This window comes from Coffea arabica, chromosome 2e (genome assembly GCF_036785885.1).
Source record: "Coffea arabica cultivar ET-39 chromosome 2e, Coffea Arabica ET-39 HiFi, whole genome shotgun sequence".
Classification (NCBI taxonomy): Eukaryota; Viridiplantae; Streptophyta; class Magnoliopsida; order Gentianales; family Rubiaceae; genus Coffea; species Coffea arabica.
The window spans coordinates 71,358,208-71,383,733 of record NC_092313.1 but is presented as its reverse complement, the minus strand read 5'-3'; the positions used below and the strand labels follow the sequence as shown (position 1 = coordinate 71,383,733).

The following is a 25,526-nucleotide window of genomic DNA, read 5'->3' as shown; positions in this document are numbered from 1 at the left end:
ATTTTTTTTTTTTTTTTTATAATATCTGGAAGATAAATGCATGAATCTTTTTATGCCTGCTGAACCCATGAGTAGGGTTATAAACAAATCCACTAGTTTTTAAACCGTCTGACTCGATCTAAATCTTTTGTGGGTTTAAAATGTAAGTTCTGAGATTGATTCATGTGTATATTTTTTCTATTTCTAATACTATTTTATCAATAATGCATAGCTATTCTTGTATAATGAAAAGAACATATGTTAAGATGTATTGACTGAAACTGTTATTTGAGCCTCCTATTAAGCTTTAATGCGTCAATTATCTACAAGTTCAAACACGATTTGATAATTTAATTAATTCAAGGGTTATAATATCTCAGACTTCCCTGAATATGCCCAAAAGTGCTCCTCAAGGGATTAGTTGTATTCAATCTTAAACCTATATTCTGATCAAAAGTAATTGTGAATCTGCAGCATGTACCTTCCAACAAAATTAAATCTTAGGAGCAGAAGAGCACTTTGATATCCAGCAATCCAATATAGTCCTGCATTTATGACTCTGAAATCTTGTAGTTAAGAAAATCAGACTCCTCAAGTATCCAAAACAAGAGAAAGATCACTTTCATCCTCTTTAATTGAACGAAGCAAAGCCTACAAAGTAGACAAAAGCAGTCACAATCCTCTCCCATGCATTTCATCACAACATACCCCTGCACCATCATATTTATCCTGCATTTATATGACTCTGAAATCTCGTAGTTGAGAAATATCAGACTTCTCAATTATCCAAAGCAAAATGTACAAAGTTGACAAAGCAATCAGAATCCTCTTCTATGCATTTTCATCATAACATACCCCTGCATCATCATATTTACTAACCTCAAAGAGTTGGTGGACAATACCTTTGGTGCACAACCATTCTCTCTCAATCTCTAAACAAACTTTTTAGCATCTTCAGCAAACCCTCAAACAAGAGCCATTTGTTGCCGTGTTATATGTTGCACGATCATGATTCAATTGTTTAGGAGAAAGACTAGGGAAAACATGCTGCCCATAGTCAAGCCTCCTCTATATTTATGACTCAAACCTTTCTATTTGGAACAAACTTCTGGATTATCTTGAGAAGATAAGGATCAGTTTCACTCTCTCTTAATGAATTTAATAGAATGGAAAAAGTATAAGAATGCACCGGGAATCCCCTCCTATCCATTTCTTCAAGATACACCGGTGCATCATCATATTTACCTCCCAAAAGAAATCCTCGGACGATAACATTGTACGTGATCCTATTTGCCGAGCAACCATTCTCTTCCATGTTTACAACCAACTCCTTAGCTTCCTTTAGCAAACCTTTTGAGCAGAGCCCTTGTATCATGGTATTATATGTTGCAACATCTGGATCCAGTCCTTTAAGAGACAGGCTCTCGAAAAGATCTCAAGCACTATCTAGCCTCCCAATCTTACACAGTCCATGAAGAATGATGTTGTACATACATACATGTCTGAGATCCGCTCTTTCAACTTCCACCTTGTGCAACAAATCCAGTGCTTCCTCAATGTGTCCACCCTTGCATAATCCATCCAACATCACACAGTAAGTGTAGAAGCCAGACATTATGTTAGTCGTTTGCATCTCATCAAACACTTTTCATGCAGCAACAGACCTCCCCACCGTAAACAATCCCTTCAAGATTGTATCGTACGTAGGAGTGTCAAGTGTTAAACCTTTACACTGCATGTCTTTAAGGAGATGTAGCGCATCATCTGCTCTCATCTTCTTGAAATATCCATTCATCAGTATATTATATATGAAGTTATCGGGAACAACTCCGTTGGCAACCATGGTGTTAAAAACTCTCATTGCTTCATCCATGTGGCCCTGCAAACAGTATCCGTCCATCAGAGCAGCATATGTTACGTTGTTAGGTCTTTCACCTCGCTGAATCATGGTCTGAAATACATCTTCTGCAGCTTCTATCTCTCCATCCTTGCATAGAGCATCAATCACAGCACTAAAAGTAAAAACATCCAATGAAAATCCTGCATCTCAGTCAGTAACCTAGCAACCTCTTTCCATTGACCTAAATTGCAAAGACCATGGATCAAGCAGTTGGAAGTAACGATATTCGGGGCAATGCCCTTCTCCACCATCTCATGTAAAAGGTCAAAAGCTTTATCTACCATGTTATCCTTGCACAAGCTGTGAATGATGGAGCTGTAAATAACAGCGTTCGGCTTAACTTTTCGTTTTTGCATAAACTTCAAGAAACTCAATAGCCATGCTGGTGTTCCCCGCCTTGCAGAGCCCATCGATTATAACTCCATACATTTTCTCATCCGGTTCACACAATTTTCGATAGATGATCTTCTTGAACAATTCTTGTGCTTGGGAAACTCTATCCCATCGAAACAGTCCATTGAGTAAAATGGCAAAGGTGGCGACATTAGGGACAACACCACGCTTGAAGAAAGCACCTAATGTACAAAACCCTAAATCCACTCGACCCACGAGGCAGTAACAAGTGACTACTGTGGTAAGGATGTATTCGTTGACCGGAATGCCCAGAGCCCACATATCTTTGAAAAGGGAAATAGCAGAGGAATAATGCTTCAGCTTAATTAAACGGCTTAGCAGTTGATTCAAGGGAATAACATTATTCAGAGGCCTCGTTCGAACCATATCATCGTACAATCTCAGTGCATCTTCCAGATTATTGATGTCATTATTAATCTGATTCCTCAAACCCCAAGATGGGTATTTTTCCTTAACAGCAGCAGCAGAACCAGAACGAAAAGCTAATTCAGCAGTAGCAGCAGCAGCAGAAGTACCTGATTCTGATGGAGCTGATGCTTTCTCGTATGGAGAAATAGAAAAAGCAGCGCCCAAACCTCTTCGTTTCAACATCATCGTCGTCGTGGTCACCTTAAAAATTGCTAATCGCCTATTTTATGTGCGTCTTTCTTCTCAGTTTGGGATGTGGAAGGAGTTTGAATCAAGCCCTGTTTGGCTGCTGGGCTTTGATTGCACTACATTCCCTTTTCTGATGCTTTGATAAGGAGACGCTAAAAGATGCTAGCTCTTAAGCAACTGCTTTCTAGTACTACCATGTTTCATGTTCCTTTTTAGCTATTTTATCTTTTGTGTTAATTCTTGTTTGAAATATTTTGCCTAAGCTCTAAAGAAATAATAGTAAATGACGTTAAATTTGCTTCATCAACCTTATGTTTGATCAAATTCCCCCGGCAAAATTTCCGCCTTCATTTAGCTCGAGTTCAAATTTGAAGTAGAGTTGTCTCACTCAAATTTATACAAATTGTGCTCAAGCTCTATAAAACCATCATCATATTGAGCTTAAACACAATCGTTGAAAGCTTAACAACTTTAGTAGTATTATCAAAATTCAACTCAAATAGTTTACATTTTCTTCTCTCTTTCTTTTTAGTGCAAACAGAGACTCCAAATCTTACAAAGAAAAAAAGAAAAAAAAAAAAGATGATTTAAAAAGTTGAATCAGAATCTTCACAACCACCAGACTAATGTATCTGCCCATTAAATTGGGTGTTAAAGCCGCATAGAAGTAAAGATCCTTACATGGCCCACCAATATAGCGGGTACTGAGACTGAGCCCAGAACACAGGGAGACGTATTTGGGCCCAGAGGATTTTCAGTACTTCTGTTGAAGGTTAGCAGACGGCAACCACCCACAAGCCCACACCAAAACCCTAAATCCCTACTAAACTTTTGTCTTCTCAAATATAAAATCCTTCGCCATCCCCTTCCAGCTCTCCACTCCTGCCCTCCGTTTTCTTCTCCAGCTTCTGTTTATAGAACCACCAACGAATGCATCTGTGCTTTACCTGAAGCTTTTTCTTCTTTCTTTTTTCTGTTTCTGCCTTTGTTCTATGTTCCTCCACTGAGGCTTTGCTTATTTTTTTTTTTTTTTATATATATATGGAAGAATGCTATGATGATAAATGTTAATCCCAGCTCATTATGAGGCCTTCTGGCTTCCAACTAGAAGGTCCAGGAATGGACTTTTTTCCAACATCTGTCTGAGCTTGAGCTTCTTCAATCCTTTGTTTTAACTTCTTTTTATTTTCCAGGTTGCCCTAGGATCTGGGATTTTCTGTTTTGATGAATTGCAGTCTAAACAACTGGGCTTTTGTTCCCTGTGATGTTCTTATCCAAACCATGCTAATTCTGAATCATTTTTTGATTGAAATTTGTAAATTATCATTTTCTGAGGGAACAGGAATAGCCCTTTTGTTTACTTTCTGTTTCACTTTTTTTTTTCTTTGGGGTCCAATTTTGCTTGAAACATGGATAAGATGATGGGTTTGACACTTGATTTTCTTGAATGCATGATAATTGATCAGAGGGAAATAAGGAAAATTGGTGTACAATGATATCTTCCAGTACCAATTCTGCTCTTTTACCTGCGTATTGACTTGGTATTCTCCATTTAGTGTAAAGTTGAGTTAACCTTTGATGGGGCAAAAGGTCAAAAGATGCTCTGGAAATCTCTCTGTCAATATCAGCCTTCTAGAGTGACAACCTTTAGAGTTCCATAAGAAAGAATAATTCCTTTGATTGCTAGGGCGTCTGGTTGAACCTGGTTTCTATCTTGTTTAATTGATGAAATTAGCATTCTTAAATTGATCAGCAAAGAAAGAGAGAGAACAAAAACCAAGAGTGGGGAAAAACAACATAATGAAATCCACGGGTCTCAAGGCTGATTTTTTTTTTTAGCTACATTATTCCTACTGTTACTCCTATGTTAGTGTATCTAAGGGAGGGCTCAATACTACTCTTGTGTTTCTCTTACACCAACCTCCTATTTAAGGGAGGTCTTAATTCGGTCAAGGGAATCGACCGGAAGGGAGCGATGAATAGAATCATTTAGGTGGTCGGGTAATTGATAGGAATTGAACCAACGAGGATATAATCATTATTGGATCAGACGGTCGGGGAATTGATAGGAATTGAACCAACTTAGGTCACTGAACCAACTTAGGTCACGAGGATACAATCATTATTAGATCAGACGGTCGGGGAATTGATAGGAATTGAACCAAACTTAGGTCACGAGGATACAATCATTATTAGATCAGACGGTCGGGGAATTGATAGGAATTGAACCAACTTAGGTCACGAGGATATAATCATTATTGGATTAGACGAGTGCAAAGTCAAAGGATTCAATTCTTTGATTGACACCCAAAGAGAACTTGGCTAACTACTTCTGGAATTCAATCACTCGACCTAGAGATAGTTTAGTTGGTTACTTAAGGCACTTTGTTAAGATGTCAATTTAGTTATGGAATCACAATCTCTAATACGCATTGTCTGAAGAGTTTTAAATTTTGTCCAGGTACTTAGCGTTTTCTCCTTCAAGTTCAATGAATTATTACTTCTTCATCATTGAATTCCCTTTTTGGTATACGCAAAATCAATCTTAAACAGGCATTGTCTGAAAAAAAAAAAAAAGTTTTAAGTTGTGGCAACGGCCTTGACGTTTTCTTCTTGAAGTTCAATGAATTATTACTTCTCTATCATTGAATATCCATTTTCTGTCATAAGGCAGGAGGGAATCAGTTCCAAAATTTTCACTTGAACTTGGACAATAATGAATGTTCTCATCTGAATTGATGAAATACTGATTGATTATGTGTATTTTATCATCTCCAAATATTAATGTGGATTCATACAACAACATAGAGTTATTAAATTAATCACTGCGTTTATTGTTATATAATACTCCTATAAGCTGTAAACAATTCTTGAGTACGATGAGGTTACCTTACTGCATGTGAAATTGTTATCACTAAAGAAAGTACTTGTATTTTGTGATGATAAGTACTTACGTGACAAATAACAATTAATTTTCTACACTGTCGAATTTGACATTATAATAGTTAGGGGTGGCAATTCGGGACCAATCAGGTTGATCCGACCCGCCAAAAAATCTGTTGACTCGAACTCGACCCGTCAACCCGTGACGGGTCAGTATATCTGACACGAATTCGAAAATTTTGGGTTGGCGGGTCGATTCAAAATGATCCGAAAATTAATTTTAATTTATTAATTTATCACTGTAAATTCTAATAAAATCAATTTCTCACAAAATTAATTACATCATCAAGTAATAAAAATTTAAATAAATAATTTCAAATCAAATCCAAAATAAATTAAACATCGTAAAACTGTTTTATCCCAAATCAAATATAAAATAAATTAAAACGAATTATATTATTTGTCCAAATATAATAATTTTAACTTCACACAAGGTAAATAAATTCATTTAGAATTAAGTAATTAATGCTTTTGAAAAAAAAAGAATGATTTAGTTTACTTAGATAAAATAATTTTTATGTTTATTAAATTATTTTTAATTTGTAAACGGGTCATATCGGGTCATATCAGGTCACCACCGGTTGATCCGAAATCGACCTGTTTTCTTTTCGGGTTCATCGGGTTCGACCCGATTCTGACCCGAACCCCCAAAACTTCAACCCAAACCCATTAATTTCGTGTTAGGTTCGTGTCGTGTTTTCGGGTCGTGTCAGAAATTGCCACCCCTAATAATAGTCCATTTTTGTATTATGATTCAGTTAATAAAGTGCCCAAAAGCCCCAAACATATAAAGTCTAAATTTCTGTCCAAATAATCCCTCGTCAAAAAAAAAAAAAAATTTTGTGCCAATAGGATATAAAGAAGGATTGATGGAAGTTGTAGACCTTTAGGGAACATTTGTTTTCTATGATAATGAACTTAATTGCGTCACAAGATTTTCTTTCTTCAAATGCAAGTGGAGGGTCTTGAATCCAAAAACTCTCACTTACACTCCCTCCTCCTCCCGTACTACTCAACCCAACCCTCCTCCCAATTGCACCGTAAGTTAAATATTTAAAATTTATTTTTGTTTCAATTCCTTCCATCGTAGCATCTAATCCAACCCACCTCTAAATTAGGTATTTACATACTTTTTTGGCTGACAGAAAATAACGGATTTTCAAACAGCTGCTTAACCCAACCCAAGCTCAAAACATTGGAAAATCTATATGATGCGGAATGTTCTTATATTCTATAAGGTCAATCTATATGCTTTTCAAAAAAAATTTATATGGAAAATCTAAATTAGGTTGCTAGTTTGCTAACCTAACTTTTCTTATGACATGATGCAATGAAAGATGGACACTTTCAACCAAAAGCTAAGCGGAAAGAAGCGAAGAGCCGCAGGATGAGGTAGAGATTTGGACGCAAAAATCATGATCACACGTCACCCCAAATTTGGCCCATCATCATAGATTTACCAGTAGTGGTTTGATACCTTGTGCCTAGTGGTGCAATAGCGAAAGTGAAAAGGATGGGACCAATCAATCGATTCATTTTAGAACTCTGTGTATTCTTCTTGTATCAGTTTTTTGCTGCATTGTCCCACATCTACTCGTTAGCCTAGTTTCTACATTCTTCATCCTGTCTTTGCTTAACTTCTGGTGAATAATTCATTTGGCCTGATTTGAAGAAGGGACCTACTAAATATCAAATTAGCCTAGTAAATTCTTAAGAAGTGTTCATTTATCAAAAAGACAAAGTTGTTTTTTTGGTCCATTTACAAAAAGATATTGAAAATCACGACATTCCTAAACGATAGATATAAATAAAGAAATCCCTAAAATCAAGAAAATGGACCATTATTTAGTTTGTTTCTGTCATTTAAGTCGTATGGCGCTTAATATAACATTTCTATTCTTTTAATAAGATTACAAGAAACCCATAATAATTGGAGTAATACAATTAATGAACAACTGATTCACAAATAGTGAACATGACAACTATTACAATTCAATAGCACTAAACCTATAATGGTTTGTCTAACGAGTGCCCATAGTACGCTCGTTAAGATATATTTCAAGTATTATATTTTTGAAAATATAAAATTAATTAGAAAAAATAAATAAATACAAGGAAGGGTAGACAATATTAAATAAAGAAATTATATAAATGCAAGATAGAATAATAATTGTTACTATATGTATATATATATATGATAAATTAGATGAATACTAGATGTGTTAACAAGTGCCTTAAGGGCACTCGTTAGAAAAATCCAAATATAAAAATAACAAATGTTACGATAACCCAACCATTAGGACCGGTTAAGTGGTCAGAAAATGGCTCTTAAAATTTTTCTTGTTATCAAGTTCAAAACTCCAATCCTATATTTTATGCCTGGCATTTGGGGTGGAAGGTTTAAACAAAAAGTTAAAATACCCATTTTTCATCATTTTTTAAGTTATAATGCCCCCTTTTCATCATTTTTTTTGTAGTACACATTAAGAGTACACTAATTAATGTAAAATGAGAATATTGCCTTTATTGTATGTATTGCCTCGTCAATTATTCCATTTAACGTCATTTGCAACTAGTAGTTTTAATATCTAATTTTTTATGCCACGTTGAATGGGAGATTCAATTGAAAAGGGAACACCTCACCATAGAGAGTAGGTCAAGAAAAGCAACCATATACTTTACCGAAGACTCATCATTGTACAAAAATACATTTATCATCTCATAACGTTGATGGAGGATGCAACACCTGTTATTTCTTTGTTGAATCGGATGAACATTCCACCGAAATTATGCATCATATAATACTACAAATACAACACACAAGAATGGGGATAATGTTAATTTAACAGATTTGTTGCAATTTTAACATGATTCAATCAATTCTAACGTTAATGTCCATGGCAAATTCTCAACTGCTACTAGATAATTTAATTAAAACATTGCATCATGCAATCATATAATATAATGGGATTTTTTCGTTGATACATGCCTCCACTATTTTCATCTTCTTTTTTGTTTCCACATACCAAAAAAAAAAAAAAAAGAAGGAAAGAACAGTGTTACAAAGAATAAGCTTATACTACTATTATGAAATTTGCACTCCACATTGCACATTACTAGGAACAAATTGAAATTTACAACCCTTGATGACCCAATTGACTACATCTTGGAACCAATGAATGGTCTTGTCTTTTCTGGTCCCATCAGTAGTACAATCTATAGTTGAATCAAATGTAAATGTACCACGTGCCGAGTTCTTTTACTACTTTTGTGTGCGCTCATGCAGCATGCTTTTCAAGATGTCATGGATTTGTTGAGTTGAACAAATAGGGTGCTGTGTCCGAAGGCATGTGAAGAATTTGGTAAGCAATGTCAGTTTCAGACGATGTTGGATCAATCAGGAGCCTAAGTCAGATATCGGAGGAGGAAACTGTGAAACTTAGTGTGGATCTTGTAGCTGCTGCAAGGCATAATCTTGGGTTCTTGAGACTGGTGGATGACTCTGACTGGCTTCACCAGAAACCCAGCATTCTTGAATCCATCAGAAGGTACTGATTTCTTGATTTGGGATGATTTATTAGCAGCTAAACTCATCTGGGTGTGGTTTAGTTTAGCAAAAAATTATCGTCTGATGGAAATTTTGATGGTTTAAATGTTTAGATATGATCAGCTTTGGATGCCTCTCATCTCTGATCTCGCAGTCGGTTCAACTCCTCCTATGGTCCTTCCTCCACTTGATGTTGAATGGATTTGGTTCTGTCACACCTTGAATCCGGTAAGTTTTTCATTTAATGGCTTTAGCTGCACCACAAAGATTCAGAATTTTCCCCTTGTGATTGTGAAATTCAAGTTAAGACTAAAAGAATGATATTGCTCTTAACAGTCGAGAAAAAAAATGCACTAGACAGAGGTGTTCTGAAGCTAAAATCATCAAATTTATGTACTCAATCCAAGTTAAATTTTTTGGGGTTAAATAAAGTTCATTCTTGATCAAATTGAAGTAAGGTTGCATCGAAGATTATACCGATAATGCTTATTTTCTGAATTCCGTTCCAGGTCAGTTACAGAGAATATTGCAAGTCAAGGTTCTCGAAGTTAATTGGGAAAGCAGCGATCTTTGATGAAGAAAATGAAGAGTATGCACTGAACAGATGCAAAGAAATTTGGGAATACAGATATCCATCCGAGCCTTTTGAGAGTGAATTTGAGTTAAATTTGGAGAAGCCTTGTGTTATAAATGAAGATCTTCTGGATCAAGTGTCCAAGCAGAGATATTTATACACCATATTTAATGAGCCATACAGGTCAGAGGTTGTCTATCTGATTGCAGCAAGACAAAGCTATAAAGGCTTTCTGTACAGTTTGAACAGAATTTCCGAGAGGTGCTCTCTATTGGTGCCCCCTTCAGATGTTCTACTTATGTGGCTGACTCATCAGGTAGGTGACCACATTTATTTTTCATTCTTTGTTTTCCCAGCTTTCTGGTTTACCTACATCTACATGGTTTGCCTGGCAAATGGAAATGGAGCTATTCTGAAATTCATGGTGGTCTTTTGGTTCTAGCAAATATACATTCTTTCTTTGCTTCAGTCTGACTCATACTTCCTCCACAGAAAATCCCTACTTTTTAGGTTTTTGCACTATCAAGCAACAAGTGGTGCTGCAGCCTTTTTCTTTTCCATCCTCCTGCCCTTTTCTAAGTATGTTTTTTTTTCTTGTTTGGGGTCTGTGGTGGGGCATGAGGGCAAATGAAGCATACTTCTTGATGACTGGGTCAGAAACAGTAGAAGATGGCTTAATTTACTGGTTTATGATAATTGTCTAAAAGTTAGTAGACATTACTTTAATATTGTGCTTAAGAGTACTCAAGATAGGCCAATTATGTTGCCTCAGAGTTGGAAGTAATGTTCTGATCACTAAAGTAAATCTCGACATCCAGTACCACAAGTGGAAGACTGACAGTATGGTAAGGATTGGAGCTCCCACCAATCTACCTGTCAATTAGCCCTACTAATTTTTGACGGGTGAATCCATGGCTGGAAAATGTAGCCACACAATTTGAACTGCAGTCTAGATTCATAATGTAGTGAAAACAAGAACATTTTGTACAGCGATATACTTCACTGTTTGCATCTGCTACAAAACACCAGAAGTCTCAATCAGTAGTTTGTTGAGCCCCAAACCTGCTATATTGTCTTTAAGCTTACAAGAATGGGTGTCCTAAGATAAGAAGAGAATGTATGCCCTAAACGCTAAACAATAATCTCTCTAGATACGTGAACTCGTGCAAATTTTGATATGTGCTTCACATAATCTATCATATTTTGTTTATTTATTTTTGCCATTCAATTTGTTAGAGCTATCCTACAGTATATGCTCAAGACACTAAGGAGTTGGAAGGGCATATTGAAAAGGTACATGGAGCATGGGATGATGTGAATGTGAAGGAAGGAGCGATAGAAGAAGCGAAAAACATGTGGGAGGAAATATTTGATCGACCATATGAGAAAGCTGGTGGTTCAGCCATTGGGAGGGCTGTTCATGTCAAACCACCTTTTTATTGGGATGCCTCAGACACGGATGTTAATACAAAGTACAGGTCTTTGGTGCCAAGGTTCTTGCTTGAGGTTAGTTCCTTTAGCTTTAGCACTTTGTAACATGGAAAAAGAAAAAGGAAAGATCAAGGAAACTGTGAGTCATGATTTAACATTAACCAAGTTGTTTGAGTGCTTTGTCTAGGATTGGCCCTTTCTATATCACCTTTTCTATTTATTAGTTGGCAGTGTCCATATTAGGTGGTTGATTCTTTCAGTTGGTACTTCTTTAATTAGCAAGTTGGTCTAATAGTGTTGAACATGTAATTAGATTAATATAGCTCCTATAATTAATTATTCCTTCACATGTACATGCAACAAATTTGTACAAGTCAGGTCTAAAGAACATGTGAGTGGTGACATATGATCCACCACGCTCCAGCTTGATCGAACTTTCATTAAGTCTTTAATCACGGTCAAGATATCTGTTCAAGAATTCAATATTTTAAAAGCTAAAAGATTTTTTGTGTCATGTGAGACCAACTTGGGATTCAAGAAGGCTTGGGAGTTGGAACCGCTCACTTTTTTTGGGCAGATGCTGCACAGCAGAATTCACTGCATTTGCTCTTGTCTGGTGCAAGGGCAGTTGTCCATTTACCTAGATTTTTCTTCTTGATCCCAAAATTTTCCAGCTTTGACAAATTAAACATATTTTTGGTTTAGGGACAGAAAAGATCCTAGTTCAGTGCCTGGACTAAACCCTGAAACTGAATTTGCATGGGTAACTTGGTTGTTGAAGATTAGCAAATTGTCTGCTTATCAAGTGGTAAAACGTCTAGAAGTTTTAGATGAAATGATTTGATACAACATGTCTACAATAAATGCAACAAATGGTAACTGTATTCAACTCCTTGACATATATTGACTCTGATAAGTAGTAATTTACAAACATCTAAAAGGAATCTTTGGACTCGTCTTGACATGTTGAAATTCCATTCGAATGAGTCTCATGTACATCTAGCCTTTAAGGTGTATTCACTCGTGGTAGTTCTTCTAATCTTCTAGCAACTTGTACATCTTGAGACAGAATAGGTTAACAGTTACTCTCTTCACTTTTTCCTTCCCCCCCAAAAATGTGAAATTATGCACTATATGTTCATGTTCCAATTGGCATCATCTGCCTAAGAAAGTACAGTAGCCCTTGTCATTAAGCCTTTCTTTGTCTTACAGAGAAGTACCAAGTAGTTTACCATTGGTGTCAGTTGTTGGCTCTTTCCAACTTAGAGATATGAAATAAATACAAAGGAACACTCTTAGGACAATCATGTTTTCTTATTTAATTAACTTAGGATTAACTTGCTAGCTGAACTTCATATCCCCTCTTCAAAGTATCTAATTATGGTGAAACCCCAAAATTGGATCTTTTTAATGCAGAAAAAAGCTTGTGATTCTCTACTTACATTAGGCTTCGAAGGATGTCAATGGCACAATTTTGATTTTTGAGATTAACTGCCACTCTAATTTGTGTAACATCTACAAAGGAACTAATTTTAGGTTCTTCTGACTTGCTTTTCAGAAACCATTGGCATCTTTTCATTCATCAGCTATTAAGAATCCAAAAGATTTTTGATATTTTGCTGTTGATGGTTCACTCAATTCACTCAATAGGAAGATGCTGAATGCTCGGTTCACTTAAATCTTGTTCTGATTGATTCAATGCTTAAAACATAAACAACTGCATGACTGCATAGGAATAAGATGTAATGAGATATGTTAGAGAATATAAGTGCAATTAACTTTTACAGAAAATATCGTAGAACTTTGTGTTCCGATTTTCTTTCTTGGGTTGGGGGAAGCCCAATGGGGAGTATTGGAAGTTGTGAAAGTCACCTTACTGCTCCATTATCCTGCTGTGCAGTTCTGCATATCCGTGAAGCTAAGTAGAGAGACAAGAGCAATGAAGAGACAGATGTCAAATGAATTTCTACGTCTCCGGATGGCTAGATGCCATAAGGAACTCAAATTAGATAAACCATTGTTAGACTTTAGATCAGAATCATGGCGTAAAGCTTGGCATCTGTACTGTGAGTTTGGCACAAAGGGAGCGATACTTGAACTTCGTCAGAGAGGTGGCCGTTGCTTTAAAGGAAGTAACCTGCAATGTAGCATTGCATTTCTTTGGAATGATTTATTGCGTGCACGCTCTCTAACTTGGTCAAAAGAAATTGATCAAGTAGTTAAAGCAGATGCTTCAATCACTCCACCTGTTCAAGCACCCTACTTGTTGAAATGCGTCCCAGACCGGGTCACAGATGATTCAGGAGCAATGATATCAGATGTAATACTTAGAATGAATGAGTATCGGCCTCAGGCTGGTCGGTGGTTGTCTCGCACTGTCCTTGACCATGCAGGAAGAGAGTGTTTTGTCATCCGAATGAGGTAATTGCTATCGGAAAGAAGTCATTTATTAGTGTCTGCTTTATTCAATATTCTGAGTTTCAAATGATTAAGAATGATCCAGGATGGGAGGAGGATTTTGGAGGAGAGGAGGCGAAACACCTTCAGCTGTTAAATGGGAGGACAGGATCATAGAGATTCGTGAAGGTTCTTGGTCCTACGTTGCTAGTTCGATTGGCAAAGCCCCTGGTATGTGCTTTAATGTAGCTCTTTCTCACTGCTTCCACCTGTTTTGGTTCTTCAGTTATGCTGTTTCCCTCTCAACCTCCGTGCTTATTTTACATGCAATTGTCATCTAGTGCAGAGAAAGTTGTAGGCACTGCAACACCTCAAGAACCACCTGAGGAGTGGCAAGCTTCATGGAACATCTCAACAGGAAATGAACTATTAATACGTTGGGGGTCTCCAACATCCAGTTCAGGCTTCAATTTTGTCATAAGAAACAAGGAACCTACTGACAGGATGGTACAGCCTACAGTTTTATTCCCTATTTTTGAAGATCAATTTTCTAGAACATGCATTTATCAAACGATGCAAAATAACAAATCACAACTGTGTACTCTAGGTAAGGTTGCTGAAAGGGAGGAAGATGCAGTATCAAGTCAAGAAGTCATCATCAGCCTCAGACTCTTCTATCTGCAAAAAACCAAACGATACGGATGACGAAGAAGTAGAAGAAGAAGAAGAAGAAGAAGATGGATTTATAACACTGGTCCGGTTCTCAGAGGAGTTGCCAACTGGAAAAGCAACTGCTCTTCTAAATTGGAAGCTACCGGCAGTGGAGGTACTGCCTGAAGAAGATGCAGTTTTTGTACTTCTTATCTGCTTATCAGTATTGAGAAGCATATCGGAAATGAAAAAAGAAGACGTGGGAAGCTTGTTAATCAGGAGGAGGATAAAGGAACCAAAGCCTGGAGAAAGAGACTGGGGATCAATAATGCTACATCCCTCTTCATATTCTCCATCTATTTCTTCACCTTACCTTCAACCCTGGTATTGGAATGCCGAGACAGTAGTGGCTTCCAAAACGATGGATGATATGACAAGGCCATCAGCTATGAATCTCAACCACTCACCAGCAGAAGGTGGGGATAAGCTGTACAAGGGAGGCGTCTTTGCCCTGAAAAAACTGTAACAGTTGACATGGAAAATTCATACCAGGATTTGAAAGGTGATTCAAAGGATTTGAGGACCTTTTTTTTCTTTTCTAACTCCTAGTTTTCCCTTAATTAGTACTTCGTTGAGATTTTAGAAATGTTACCAGCACCTTCAGATGGACATTACCTAAAGCAGTAGCCTCGTACAAAGTTCTATGCTGAGAACTCCCCATTGCACCTAATCAATCATGAGATAAATAGAATTTTCCTATTGATGATGTGATTTCTTAATGATAAAATTAAGATAAAATTTTTCTAAGAATTTTATCACAGTCAAATCAATAATTTGGCAAGCCTAGTAGACAAATAAAAATGTTCTCGAGCTCACTAGTTTTATATCAAATACAATTAATATTTTGAGATTCTTATTTGTTCAATTAGCAGTACTCCATTGGATAAAGACAAACTTTTTTTTTTTTGGGTGAGTGGATAGTCTTGTATTTAGGATAATTTCTCCCACCTTACCACGCCAATCCAAACCTCCCAAACTATTAGGTTTGTTAGGCTTAATTCCACTTTTTAACCCCAACTTGTACACTTTTTCTCACTTTGCACCTCTAATTCTAATTTTGAACACAGTACACCCTTTACTATTGGATTTATCACATTTCGGTCCAATTGATAATTCCATCATCAAAATTAATAGAATAAAAGACAATGCACACGATGAGCGAGTATGACTTTTATGTCCGTACAAGATGATGAAATTTTTGTGGAGGGAAGGTTGCCCCCCTTTGACCAAAATGACTTGTGCATTGTGACCAAAATGTCTTTTATTTTGTTAATTTTGGTGATGGAGTTATCAATTGGATTGAAATAGGGTAGATTCAAATTCAATAGTTGAGGATGCAATGTGTCCAAAATTAAAATGGTGTGCAAAGTGAAAAAAGTATACAAGTTAAAGGATGCAAAGTGGAATTTTAAGCCGGTTTGTCAAGCAGTTAGTCCAAATCTAGATAAAGTTTTTCTAATAGAAACTGGAATTTTATTTATTTATTTTTTTCTTTAGCGTTACGGAAATGGATCTGACCTTACCCCGAAATCTTCCTCCTACGACGCCTCGATAGAGCCTAATCTCCAAGCAGCCGTCAAAAATCCAATCCATATAGAAGTGAATTATTAGAGATATTTTTACTGTAGCATTTTTTGTGATGTGATGTATGTGAGATAAAAAGGTAATTGGGAAGGTAAAAAGGTGTATTGGAAATTATAATGATGATGTAAGCAAATAAATTTGAGGAAATAAAACCCAATCCAAACAAACCCATTGGCTTTATGGGCTTTGACCGTTAATTGGACCACAGTCCAAAAACGAGGAGACATAGATAGAAGTGAGCCTACGCCAAATTAATATATCTAATTGTATTTGGAGTGAAGATTATTTGCAAAAAATCTTTTTTCAATTTTTTTGAACTGTCTTTCTTCATTTATTAATAATACTGTTTGTGATATGCTGTATGATAGATAAAAATTTGAATGAAAAAAATTAAAAGGTAGCTAAAAAATGTATTTAAAAAATGGATTAACTTTTTATGCACTGACGGTGTGGTGATTTTATTACACTAGCAGTTTTGGATGTATGTCACATGTGCATGATTTGAAATTCAAATTTGAATTCATATTATGTTGTATGACATAAATCTACTAGTGTTAAAAATTTATACAGCAACATTGTATAAAAAAGATTAACCTTAAAAAATCTCAAAAAAATTTTCCATAAAAAATATACATCCGATCCACTAAAGGTACTTTTAATTCACAGTCTTCCTAGTTGAGCCTTTTCACAAAGTAACACATTTCGTTCTCTTTGTTTTCCCTTCTTACAAGTTTTTAGTTGTTCTTATTCTTCCTTCACAAAATAAGAATACTTGCGTTCATAATTGGGGCCGCTAGCTCCGAAAAGGGTAGCTAAATATGGTTCGACCATTCGGAGCCTGTCCGGTTGAACTTCTGTTCAATTCCATCCAATTATGTAATTTTTAAAACATTTGGTGTAAAATGGTACAATTTTGGTATAACTGTGAATGTTATCCACTCGTACAACTAATTCACAGTTAAATTAAAGTTGTACGAATTTACACCAAAAGTTATGAATCACAATAATTAGATCGAACTAGACAGAATCAACCTGAACCGAGTTAAATGTGGGTGGAAGCAACTTTCTTCCACTCTAAAGTTATACCAGAATGACACAATTATCACATGTATTAACGGCCCGTTTGGAAGGTGAGTTTTTTGGATGTTTGTCTAAAATTTTACTGTAGAAGTTTTTAAAAAAATTTTTGAAGTGTATTTTTTTTTTAATATTTTGAAGTGTATAGTTTAAAAACTTTGAAAAAATTTTTGAGGTTACTGTAGCTAAAGTTTTTAAAAAACTTGTAGCAGACAAACTTGGTAAAAAACTTTACTTCCAAACAAGGCACAAAATTCCATGGTAAGACCATATATCTACTCAAGTAGTGAAGCATATTCTGAGGATTAACTTTTGTTGGTGTAGGCGGGACAACAGGAAAAGCAGGATTAATTAGATGATAACAGGCCTAAGTTACAATACTACTCAAGATATAAGGTGATTGGAGTAATGCATCGTTATATGAATCATACTTTTTCAATCAAACAGATATTTCACTGACTTTCATCTTTGATACTACTCAAGACATAAGGTGATAAAATACAAACTTCTCCCAAGATTTTTTTTAGGACTGACCAAACCTACATCCATTTAAAATGCTTACCCCAGTTCTCCATCAACCAAGCTAGACCACGAGCAACATTTACAGGCAAGGAAAATCGAAATGGGAATTAGATTTGCTAAAACACTAATAACATGAAGGATATTATTGTAGTATATAGTGTGAAAAATCCTAGGTAGTGCATTACAAAGTAGCAGGGTCCAAAGTGGGCACTCGGATGCTCTCCTTGAAGAACAAGTTGACAAGGGTTGGTCACAAATGTTGGACATGATTCCCTTAAATTCGAATAAAGAATCCAAGTGTACGGTCTATCGTTACGTGTATCAAATAGGTTCCATGAATTTGACAAAGTCGAGCCGTCAATACAATGTATTCATATCACCCCACGTCTGGATATTTCAGCTGAGTTGGCAAACGGGGAGGGACATCCTTGGGTGCAGGTACCAATCTCCCCTCCCGTCTCCATTCCTTTTCACTTTTTCGGCGAGATTAATAAAAATGTATTATATAATTTTGTTGTAGTCAAATTTTAGTAAAAATTAAGTATTTAAATATCAACACATCATCAAGTCATTGTTCATATAATTTCACAATTGAAATATATAAAAACAATCAAATAAAAGTTATTTGAATACAATCCAACAACATTATGAGACAAATAAAATTAAAGTAATTAAGTTTTTACTTTAGAGACAAATATAATCACAAGTCATTATTGATTTTTTTTTTGAGAAAAAAGTGTTATTGTATTAAGTATAATTAAGAATTTAGTATAAATATATCAGTAAATTTAGTATAACTAATTAATAATTTCTATTAGTACGCATGTATAATTATTAATATAATTGATAATATCAATTATATTATATATACTAATATAAATTATATAATACTTATAACTAATAATATCATTATTACGAGTTTGTAACTAATTTTATACACACACATATATATATATTTAATTTTCTTTAACAGGTGGCACAACAGGGAATGGAGTGGGGGTATACTTTCCCGCTCCCCAATTTTATACACACACATATATATTTAATTTTTTTTAACAGGTGGCACAGCAAGGAATGGAGTGGGGGTATACTCTCCCGCTCCCCATCCCATTTTTTAATGGGGAAAAAAATTTCCCCTACCATCCAGTCCCATTAGCCCTGCGGCGTGGGACGGGCGTCGATCAATTGCCATCCCTAGGAATGAAATCTCCTGTACTTGCAGTTTTATTCAAACTTTTTTGAAAGACACCCATCAAGCTTAGTGATGATTTAGTCCTTTCTGATTCTCGTCGACCCTTTCGGGTCTATTCCTTTCCTCTTAATGTAGAAGAGGAGTTGGAGTAAAATAAGAATTATCGTGTTAATATAAAAAGAATTTCAATTCATCATTTTTCAATTTTGTTGTGGTGCATGTTTAATTCTGGCATCCGGAAAATGTTTTTTCGTCTTTGGATCGATGAATCTGCGCATTGAGTTTTTGTGTTCACCACCATCCATGTGCTGATATACAGACCACAAGAGAACATCTGTTATCAGTTTCGTAATGAATGACAAAACGTTTGACTGCGACAAGTCGAAAGCTTCTCTGGATCACTCATGTTATACCTACCTTATGCGGGTCAAGGATCATCGACGAATTCTATTGTATCATTTTCCCCACGGCAACTTTTTTTATTTTAAAGATGTCTACATTAGAATTAGATAGGTTCAAAAATCGTAGCCACTATGTAAGATTTTGATGTAGGGCTATGAAGTTTAAGTTCAAGGAATATGGTCACCTGTTCACATCGATGCTTCAAAATTGTCGTCCATTAAAAAGAATGGTTGTATGTTTTTTAATAAAAGAAAATTTTATTAATCAATTGTTGAAAATCGTCTAACGCAATTTGATTTACATTGTTATGTACTAGAAATAATAGATCATATCTGCAATTTAACTGATATACAACAGATTTTAAATTTTTTTTTCAATAGATCTAAAATATACAGAAAAATTTGACGTTGTCTACTAATAAGATAAATCACTGTAATTCCCTTCCGTCCATGTCACAATCATCAAATCTACTAATCAATAATTTTAAATTTCCATAATGATGATGAGATTTGTTGAGTAAGATCCAAAATTTAAAAAAAAAATCAAATTTGGCGACAAGATCTGAAATAAACCATTAAGATAAACATAAAATTCTCATTAGAAATCCTTAAAAACACAGAGAGTTCTCACAAAGAAAATTTAGGAAAGACTTTATTAAAGATTAAAATAATACGAAATCTATGGAAAGAAGACCATGATAGTCTCCCTTCGAAGGAGGAAGACCTTCTGAAAAAAGGAAAGAAAAGGAGAGGATGAGAATGTTTCCAAAAATACTTAATTCTCATTCATGAGTTAAAGAAAGGATGGTAGCAAGTTGAGTTCATGAGTTTAATGTACTCAGGCTTTTGAAGGACATTTCTACATTAATAGAGGCAAGATAATGAGGCAGCCAGGGGGAAAAAACTTGTCATTGGAAAACTACAAGACCAATAAATAGTTCATTATGATTAGTAGGTTTGTATTGTATTAGTCCAAGATTACATAATTGGTCTCTCACCCATTTCAAATGCTTGGCGAATTTGGGTTTGCTTTGAAAAGTGAAATCAATTAGTGGAAAATGATGTTAAATTCTATGTTTTTTTTGTTTTAACTGTGAATTCTGGTACTTAAAAGAATACTCCCTCCGTCCCACTTTGATAGTCCTGTTTTCCTTTTTCGTCTGTCCCAAATTGTAGTCCACTTTCCGATTGAAGAATATAGTTGCATTTTAATTTTTCTAAAATGCCCTTATTCAATGTAAGTTGTTTTTACTATAAACCTACCCCATTTAATGAGAGTTTATTCCTTTTTTACCATCAATTCAAGTTCTCATAAAATTGTACTCTAATTAATGTGAGGGTATTTTAGGAAAATAGCTACCTAAATTGATTGTTCCAATAAAATTAACTACTTTTTTTTAAACTGTGTAAAAAAAGAACCAGAACTGTCAAAGTGGGACGGAGGGAGTATAAGGTTTTTATGTATCAGTTGCAGAAGTAAATGAAAAATAATATTTGGATTCCCAATGTTGTTTCTTCCATTAAATAGGAGCACTAATTATTTGTGGAAATTCTTATACATGTTACGTAATTTGCATAGCTATTTATCACTAATAGTTGTATTAATATATTTTGAAATTCGCTAATTACTTTATAAGTCCCAGATTTGAGCAAAGTACCCCATAGCAATTAACGATAAGGACACTGGACATTCATGAAGCAGTGACTCGATTATCATTTGTTGGTTAGTTTAATTTAAAGCCTTAAAAGACAACATTCCGGAAAGTATTCAGCAACTAGAAAGTTCTTTAATGTTGTAGGTCAGATTGTCCTAAACCGCTTCCTGTACAATAATTGTGGGATTCCCAGTCCCATTTGAGTAGCCGCAAAACCCCACAAACAAAAAAATATTCAGCAACTAGAAAGGCTATTAAACCATCAGCCTTAGGCTGATGGCCACCACCAAGCCTTTAAGGCTTTGGTGGGGTGGGAGGCAAGGGTTCGAACCTTGCCTCCCACCAATTTGCCACAGTTGGGGTTCTTCAAAAAATCCAGATGGGTGCGTGGTGCACCCATCTGGTCTGGTGGTGGTTCTGTCCTCATCGGTCCCCCCATAGGCCCAGTTGGGTCTCCCCTCTAGTTAGGTTAGAATAGAGTAGAAATAGGAGTAGGGTTGACGATTGACAAAAAAAAAAAAAAAAAAAAAACTAGAAAGGCTATTACTTTTGTCCTTGCCCCCTTAAAAAACAAAAAAGAAGGTAAGAGAAAATTAAAAAGAACCCAGTTGTTTGGATAGAGGATTATTTGTCAAAATTTATTTGTTTACATCACCATTACAATTTCCAACATACCTTTTTATCTTCCCAATTACCTTTTTATCTCACATACATCACATTACAAAAAGTGCTACGGTAAAAATATCTCAAATAATTTACAATCCAAACAGAGTAATTTTGACTAATTAATTAAGAATAAATCTTATATATATTAAAAGTATATACACTATTACAGTTGGATGAACGACACATATACAAATTTTGAGTTTCAAATTTAAACTCGAATTATGTATCATACATCCAATGGTAAAAGCGTACACTGTCAGTGTATAGAAAATTAATCCGTACTCAATCAAAGATGATTTTTATTCATAAAAGAACCTTTCTAGAAAGTAGAAACCTATCCAAATAATTGATAACCACACTTGCAGTTTTGTGAAGTGATTTTTTTAGCGGAGATCAATGAAAATCATTAACAAAATCATTAACATACTTAAATTACACCTAATTTAGTGTATGAATATATATAATTACAATTATTGCAACTCTGACATTTTGTTACTTTTCCAACTTAATTACATTTTTTAAAGAAACTAAAACCTGAAAAGCTCTTAACGAGTGTCAAATTGTTAATGCATTAACACTACCTAGTAACCTACTATTAAACTCATTGACATAATGTAGTAACTTTCAGTTCAGACACTTATAAGTTCCATAATAACTTGATACATGATTTCCAAAACCATGTTACAATCTAAAAGAATTGTCCTTCATCTTCTTTCAAACAAAATTGTTGTCCTGCTGAGGGGCCAAAAAATCATGTCACTCTCTTGGCAATGCGTTACATGATTGTTCAAAAGCAAACCTTTTATAGGGAAAGAAAACTGAAATTAATGACAGAACTTTTTCTGTATAGCTTCAAGTGATTTTTTTTTCTAACTCCAGTAAATGACTTTTCGTTGAATTAATTAAACCTAATCCCAGATTGAACTCCAAAAGCCGGCAACTCTTGGAGCCAACCCAGGGACTTAACTATCCAACCAAACCTCACCCCAAAACCGATGTGGGATAACTACAAGTGATTGGATAGACATTTTTGTTCAAATTAAATCCAAAGTAATTATAAGGTCGAGAAAACACGTATGATCTCTTGGCCTATACATGCCTGCCAAATTAATGTTCGTATTTCTAGTTATAAATATTTGTTTGCATCACAGATACGTTTTCTAATCACTTTTTTATATTGCTCAAATCTGACCCCAGTTCTCCATCAACCAAACTAGACCACTACCGCCATCTACAGATAACGAAAATGAGAGATGCTTTTGGCAAAACAATACAACACGAAGACTATCGTAGCATATAAAATTCCTTGGTAGTGCATTACAAGGCACCCAAGGTCCAAAGTGGGCACTTTGATGCTCTCCTTGAAGAACAAGTTGATAGGGTTGGTCACAAATGTTGGACATGATTCCCTCAAGTTCGAATAAAGAATTCAAGTGTACGGTCGATCATTACGTACATCATACAGGTTCCATGAATTTGACAAAGTTGAGACATCAAATATGTACTCGTATCATCACACATTAACAGCTTATTTTTCAACGTTGCAGTGCATATTTAATTATTAGGGCGTCTGGCAACTGTTTCTTCTTTCTTTGGGTCGATGAATCTGCGCCATTGAATTTCTTTGTTCACCGCCAACCTTGAGCTGAAACAGGCCACAGGAAAACATATATTATTATTAGTTTACGAAGTCTTGAAAAGATGATGAATGGCAAAACATTTGACTGCGAAAAAGTCGAAAACTTCTCTAGAACACTCATGTTATACCTTATACGTGTCAAGGATCATTGTAGAATTGTATAACACCATTTTCGCCACCATAAATCTTTTGATTATTAAGATATCTACATTATTAGATAGGTTCAAAAAATATTTTTTGTGACTTAGATATAAAGTTTTGATGTGGGGCTTTGAATCTTTAGTTGCGAGGAATATGGCCAGCAGTTTATGTGGGTGTTTCAAGATTGTCGTCGATTAAGAAAGAATTTTTGTGGAATTTAAATTCTTGAGTACAATGGACATGGACTCAAGCTTTTCAAGGACTTAGCTGCATTAGTATAGGCAAGATAATGAGGGAACCAAAGGGAAAAGACCTTGTTATTGAAAAACCACCAAAACGAATGAACAGTTTATTGTGATCGGCAGGTTTGTATTGCATACGTTTAAGATTACATTATTGGTCTCTCGCCCATTTCAAATGCCTGGCCAATTTTGGTATGCTTTGAAAAATGAAATGAATCAATGGAAAATGGTAAAGAAGAAGGAAAAAAGATTGTGAAAACTTGTTCTGTATTTCACACATGTTACAATGGTATTTTTTTAATAAATTAGAAGTCAATATTATTAATAAAGTAGTTGTGAATAGTCCAACACGATTTGCTTGATAAACTATTTGTTTGACAGAAAATAACTACACTGATGGCAGAAAATATATAAAACATATCACAGGTATATCTGATCTGAAAAATTATAAGATTTAATAGAGTTACAAAATAAGAAGGATTGCATTGTAAATCACAAACCATGAGATCTGACCAATTGTGCGAGTTGCTCTATATATATTTATTTCGTCAGATTTGCTATCCAACCGATTCAAGTTCAAAAATGATACTAAGATTTGACGAGAAAACTTAAGAAATTTCAAATATAACATATAGATCTGAAAAAATTATTAGATTTGAGAAAAAAAATAATAGAAAACTAAATAAAACTCCTACTACAATAATGTAAGAGAGAATAAAACTCTCACTAATAAATATTAGGAGAGAGAAAACTTTCACTAAGAAAATGCAGAGAAAACGGGTGGATAGACTGTAGAGAGAGAAGGGATTAAATGGCAACTATCATTTAGACAAATCCATTTAGACGATCATTCAAATGGCAACTATCATAATTTACCATTATCCAATTATCTCTAATTGATACGCACTTTGAATTTAAAAAACAAAAAATGATATTTACAACAACACTCCAACAACAAAATGACGTTAAACTCTGTGTTTGTTTTTTATATTTAACTGCGAATTTTGGTATTTAAAAGATTAAGGATTTTTTATGCATCAGTTGCAGAAGTAAATTAAAAAAAAAAAAACATTTGGACAGTCTCAATGTTGTTTCTTCCATTATGGGGGCGGTAATTATTCAATAGTGAAAACTGTCCAAGAAGACAATTTATTTTACTTCGATGTTAGATGACTTCACACAAAAAATTTATATATTGCTTTTTTTTCCCAGTTACGATATTTGCATTGCATTTTATCACTAATAGTTTCGTATTAATATACTTTGAAATTCGCTAATAACTTTCAAGTCCAACATTTGAACAAAGTGCCCCACAGCAATTAATGATAAGGACAGTCATTAATCAGCGACTTGATTATCATTTGTCTGTTGGTTAGTTTTAATTAAAAAGCATTAAAGACAACGTAACAGAAACATAAAACTATTCTGCAAATGGTAATTTCTTTAACGTTGTCGGTCAGATTGTCCTAAACCACTTCCTATTACAATAATAGCGGGTTTCCCTTTTAAGAAGACCCGACCCCATTAAACGATGGCCTTTACTTTTATCCGTGTCCCCTTAACAAAAAAAAATATATAAATATATATAAAATGAAAAAAAATAAAAAAAGAGTAGGAGAAAATAAAAAAAGAACCCAGTTGCGCACTTATGGTTATGACTAATTAATTAGTCCGTACGGAGGCAAAGATGATTTTTATTCGTACCAGCAGTATAGAAAATGAATCTACGGAAAAGACCCCTTCTAGAAACCTATCCAATAATTGATAACTACAGTTGCAGTATTGTGAAGGGATTATTGTTAACAGTAACCTAATGAGTAATTGTTAGCATATCTTAAGGGCTTGCTTGGCACCCCGTTTTTTTTTTTTTCCCCTTATTTTCATTAAACAAGTTTGTTAACAACTTTTTTGTTT

General features: G+C 34.9%; 1 protein-coding gene, 1 long non-coding RNA gene, 2 other non-coding genes and 1 pseudogene across 6 annotated transcripts; 4 read left to right on the top strand and 1 right to left on the bottom strand.

The window, feature by feature from the left end:
• Window positions 1-575: 575 nt before the first annotated feature.
• On the bottom strand, window positions 576-3,082 carry LOC113732913 (putative pentatricopeptide repeat-containing protein At1g26500; annotated as a pseudogene).
• A 605-nt stretch (window positions 3,083-3,687) lies between these two features.
• On the top strand, window positions 3,688-5,669 carry LOC140037054 (uncharacterized). The gene is made up of 2 exons (XR_011840947.1): window positions 3,688-4,994; window positions 5,062-5,669. It is a non-coding gene; the product is annotated as an uncharacterized lncRNA (long non-coding RNA).
• LOC113733546 (small nucleolar RNA snoR69Y) lies at window positions 3,935-4,044 on the top strand. Its single transcript, XR_003459057.1, has one exon. It is a non-coding gene; the product is annotated as a small nucleolar RNA snoR69Y (small nucleolar RNA).
• On the top strand, window positions 4,145-4,231 carry LOC113733553 (small nucleolar RNA snoR53Y). Its single transcript, XR_003459062.1, has one exon. It is a non-coding gene; the product is annotated as a small nucleolar RNA snoR53Y (small nucleolar RNA).
• A 3,390-nt stretch (window positions 5,670-9,059) lies between the features above and the next one.
• LOC113732906 (glycine-rich domain-containing protein 2) lies at window positions 9,060-15,113 on the top strand. 3 transcript variants are annotated; one of them, XM_027258943.2, is made up of 8 exons: window positions 9,060-9,381; window positions 9,494-9,608; window positions 9,890-10,270; window positions 11,191-11,460; window positions 13,286-13,806; window positions 13,889-14,013; window positions 14,129-14,289; window positions 14,390-15,113. In XM_027258943.2, the coding sequence occupies exons 1-8, from the start codon at window positions 9,203-9,205 to the stop codon at window positions 14,957-14,959; spliced, it is 2,322 nt and encodes a 773-aa protein (XP_027114744.1). In that variant the 5' UTR covers window positions 9,060-9,202; the 3' UTR covers window positions 14,960-15,113. The 3 variants fall into 3 exon arrangements, with proteins under 3 accessions (XP_027114744.1, XP_027114745.1, XP_071937019.1); XM_027258944.2 differs by having other exon boundaries at window positions 11,248-11,460; window positions 14,390-15,035; XM_072080918.1 differs by lacking the exon at window positions 14,390-15,113 and having other exon boundaries at window positions 14,124-14,283.
• Window positions 15,114-25,526: the final 10,413 nt, after the last annotated feature.

What these genes read in the sequence shown, in the direction of transcription:
- LOC113732906 (XM_027258943.2), top strand. Translation starts at nt 9,203, where the DNA reads ATGTCAGTTTCAGACGATGTTGGATCAATCAGGAGCCTAAGTCAGATA. An exon ending in ATTCTTGAATCCATCAGAAG is followed by an intron (nt 9,382 to 9,493) that starts GTACTGATTTCT and finishes TTAAATGTTTAG; the next exon opens with ATATGATCAGCTTTGGATGC. An exon ending in TGTTTTGTCATCCGAATGAG is followed by an intron (nt 13,807 to 13,888) that starts GTAATTGCTATC and finishes AGAATGATCCAG; the next exon opens with GATGGGAGGAGGATTTTGGA.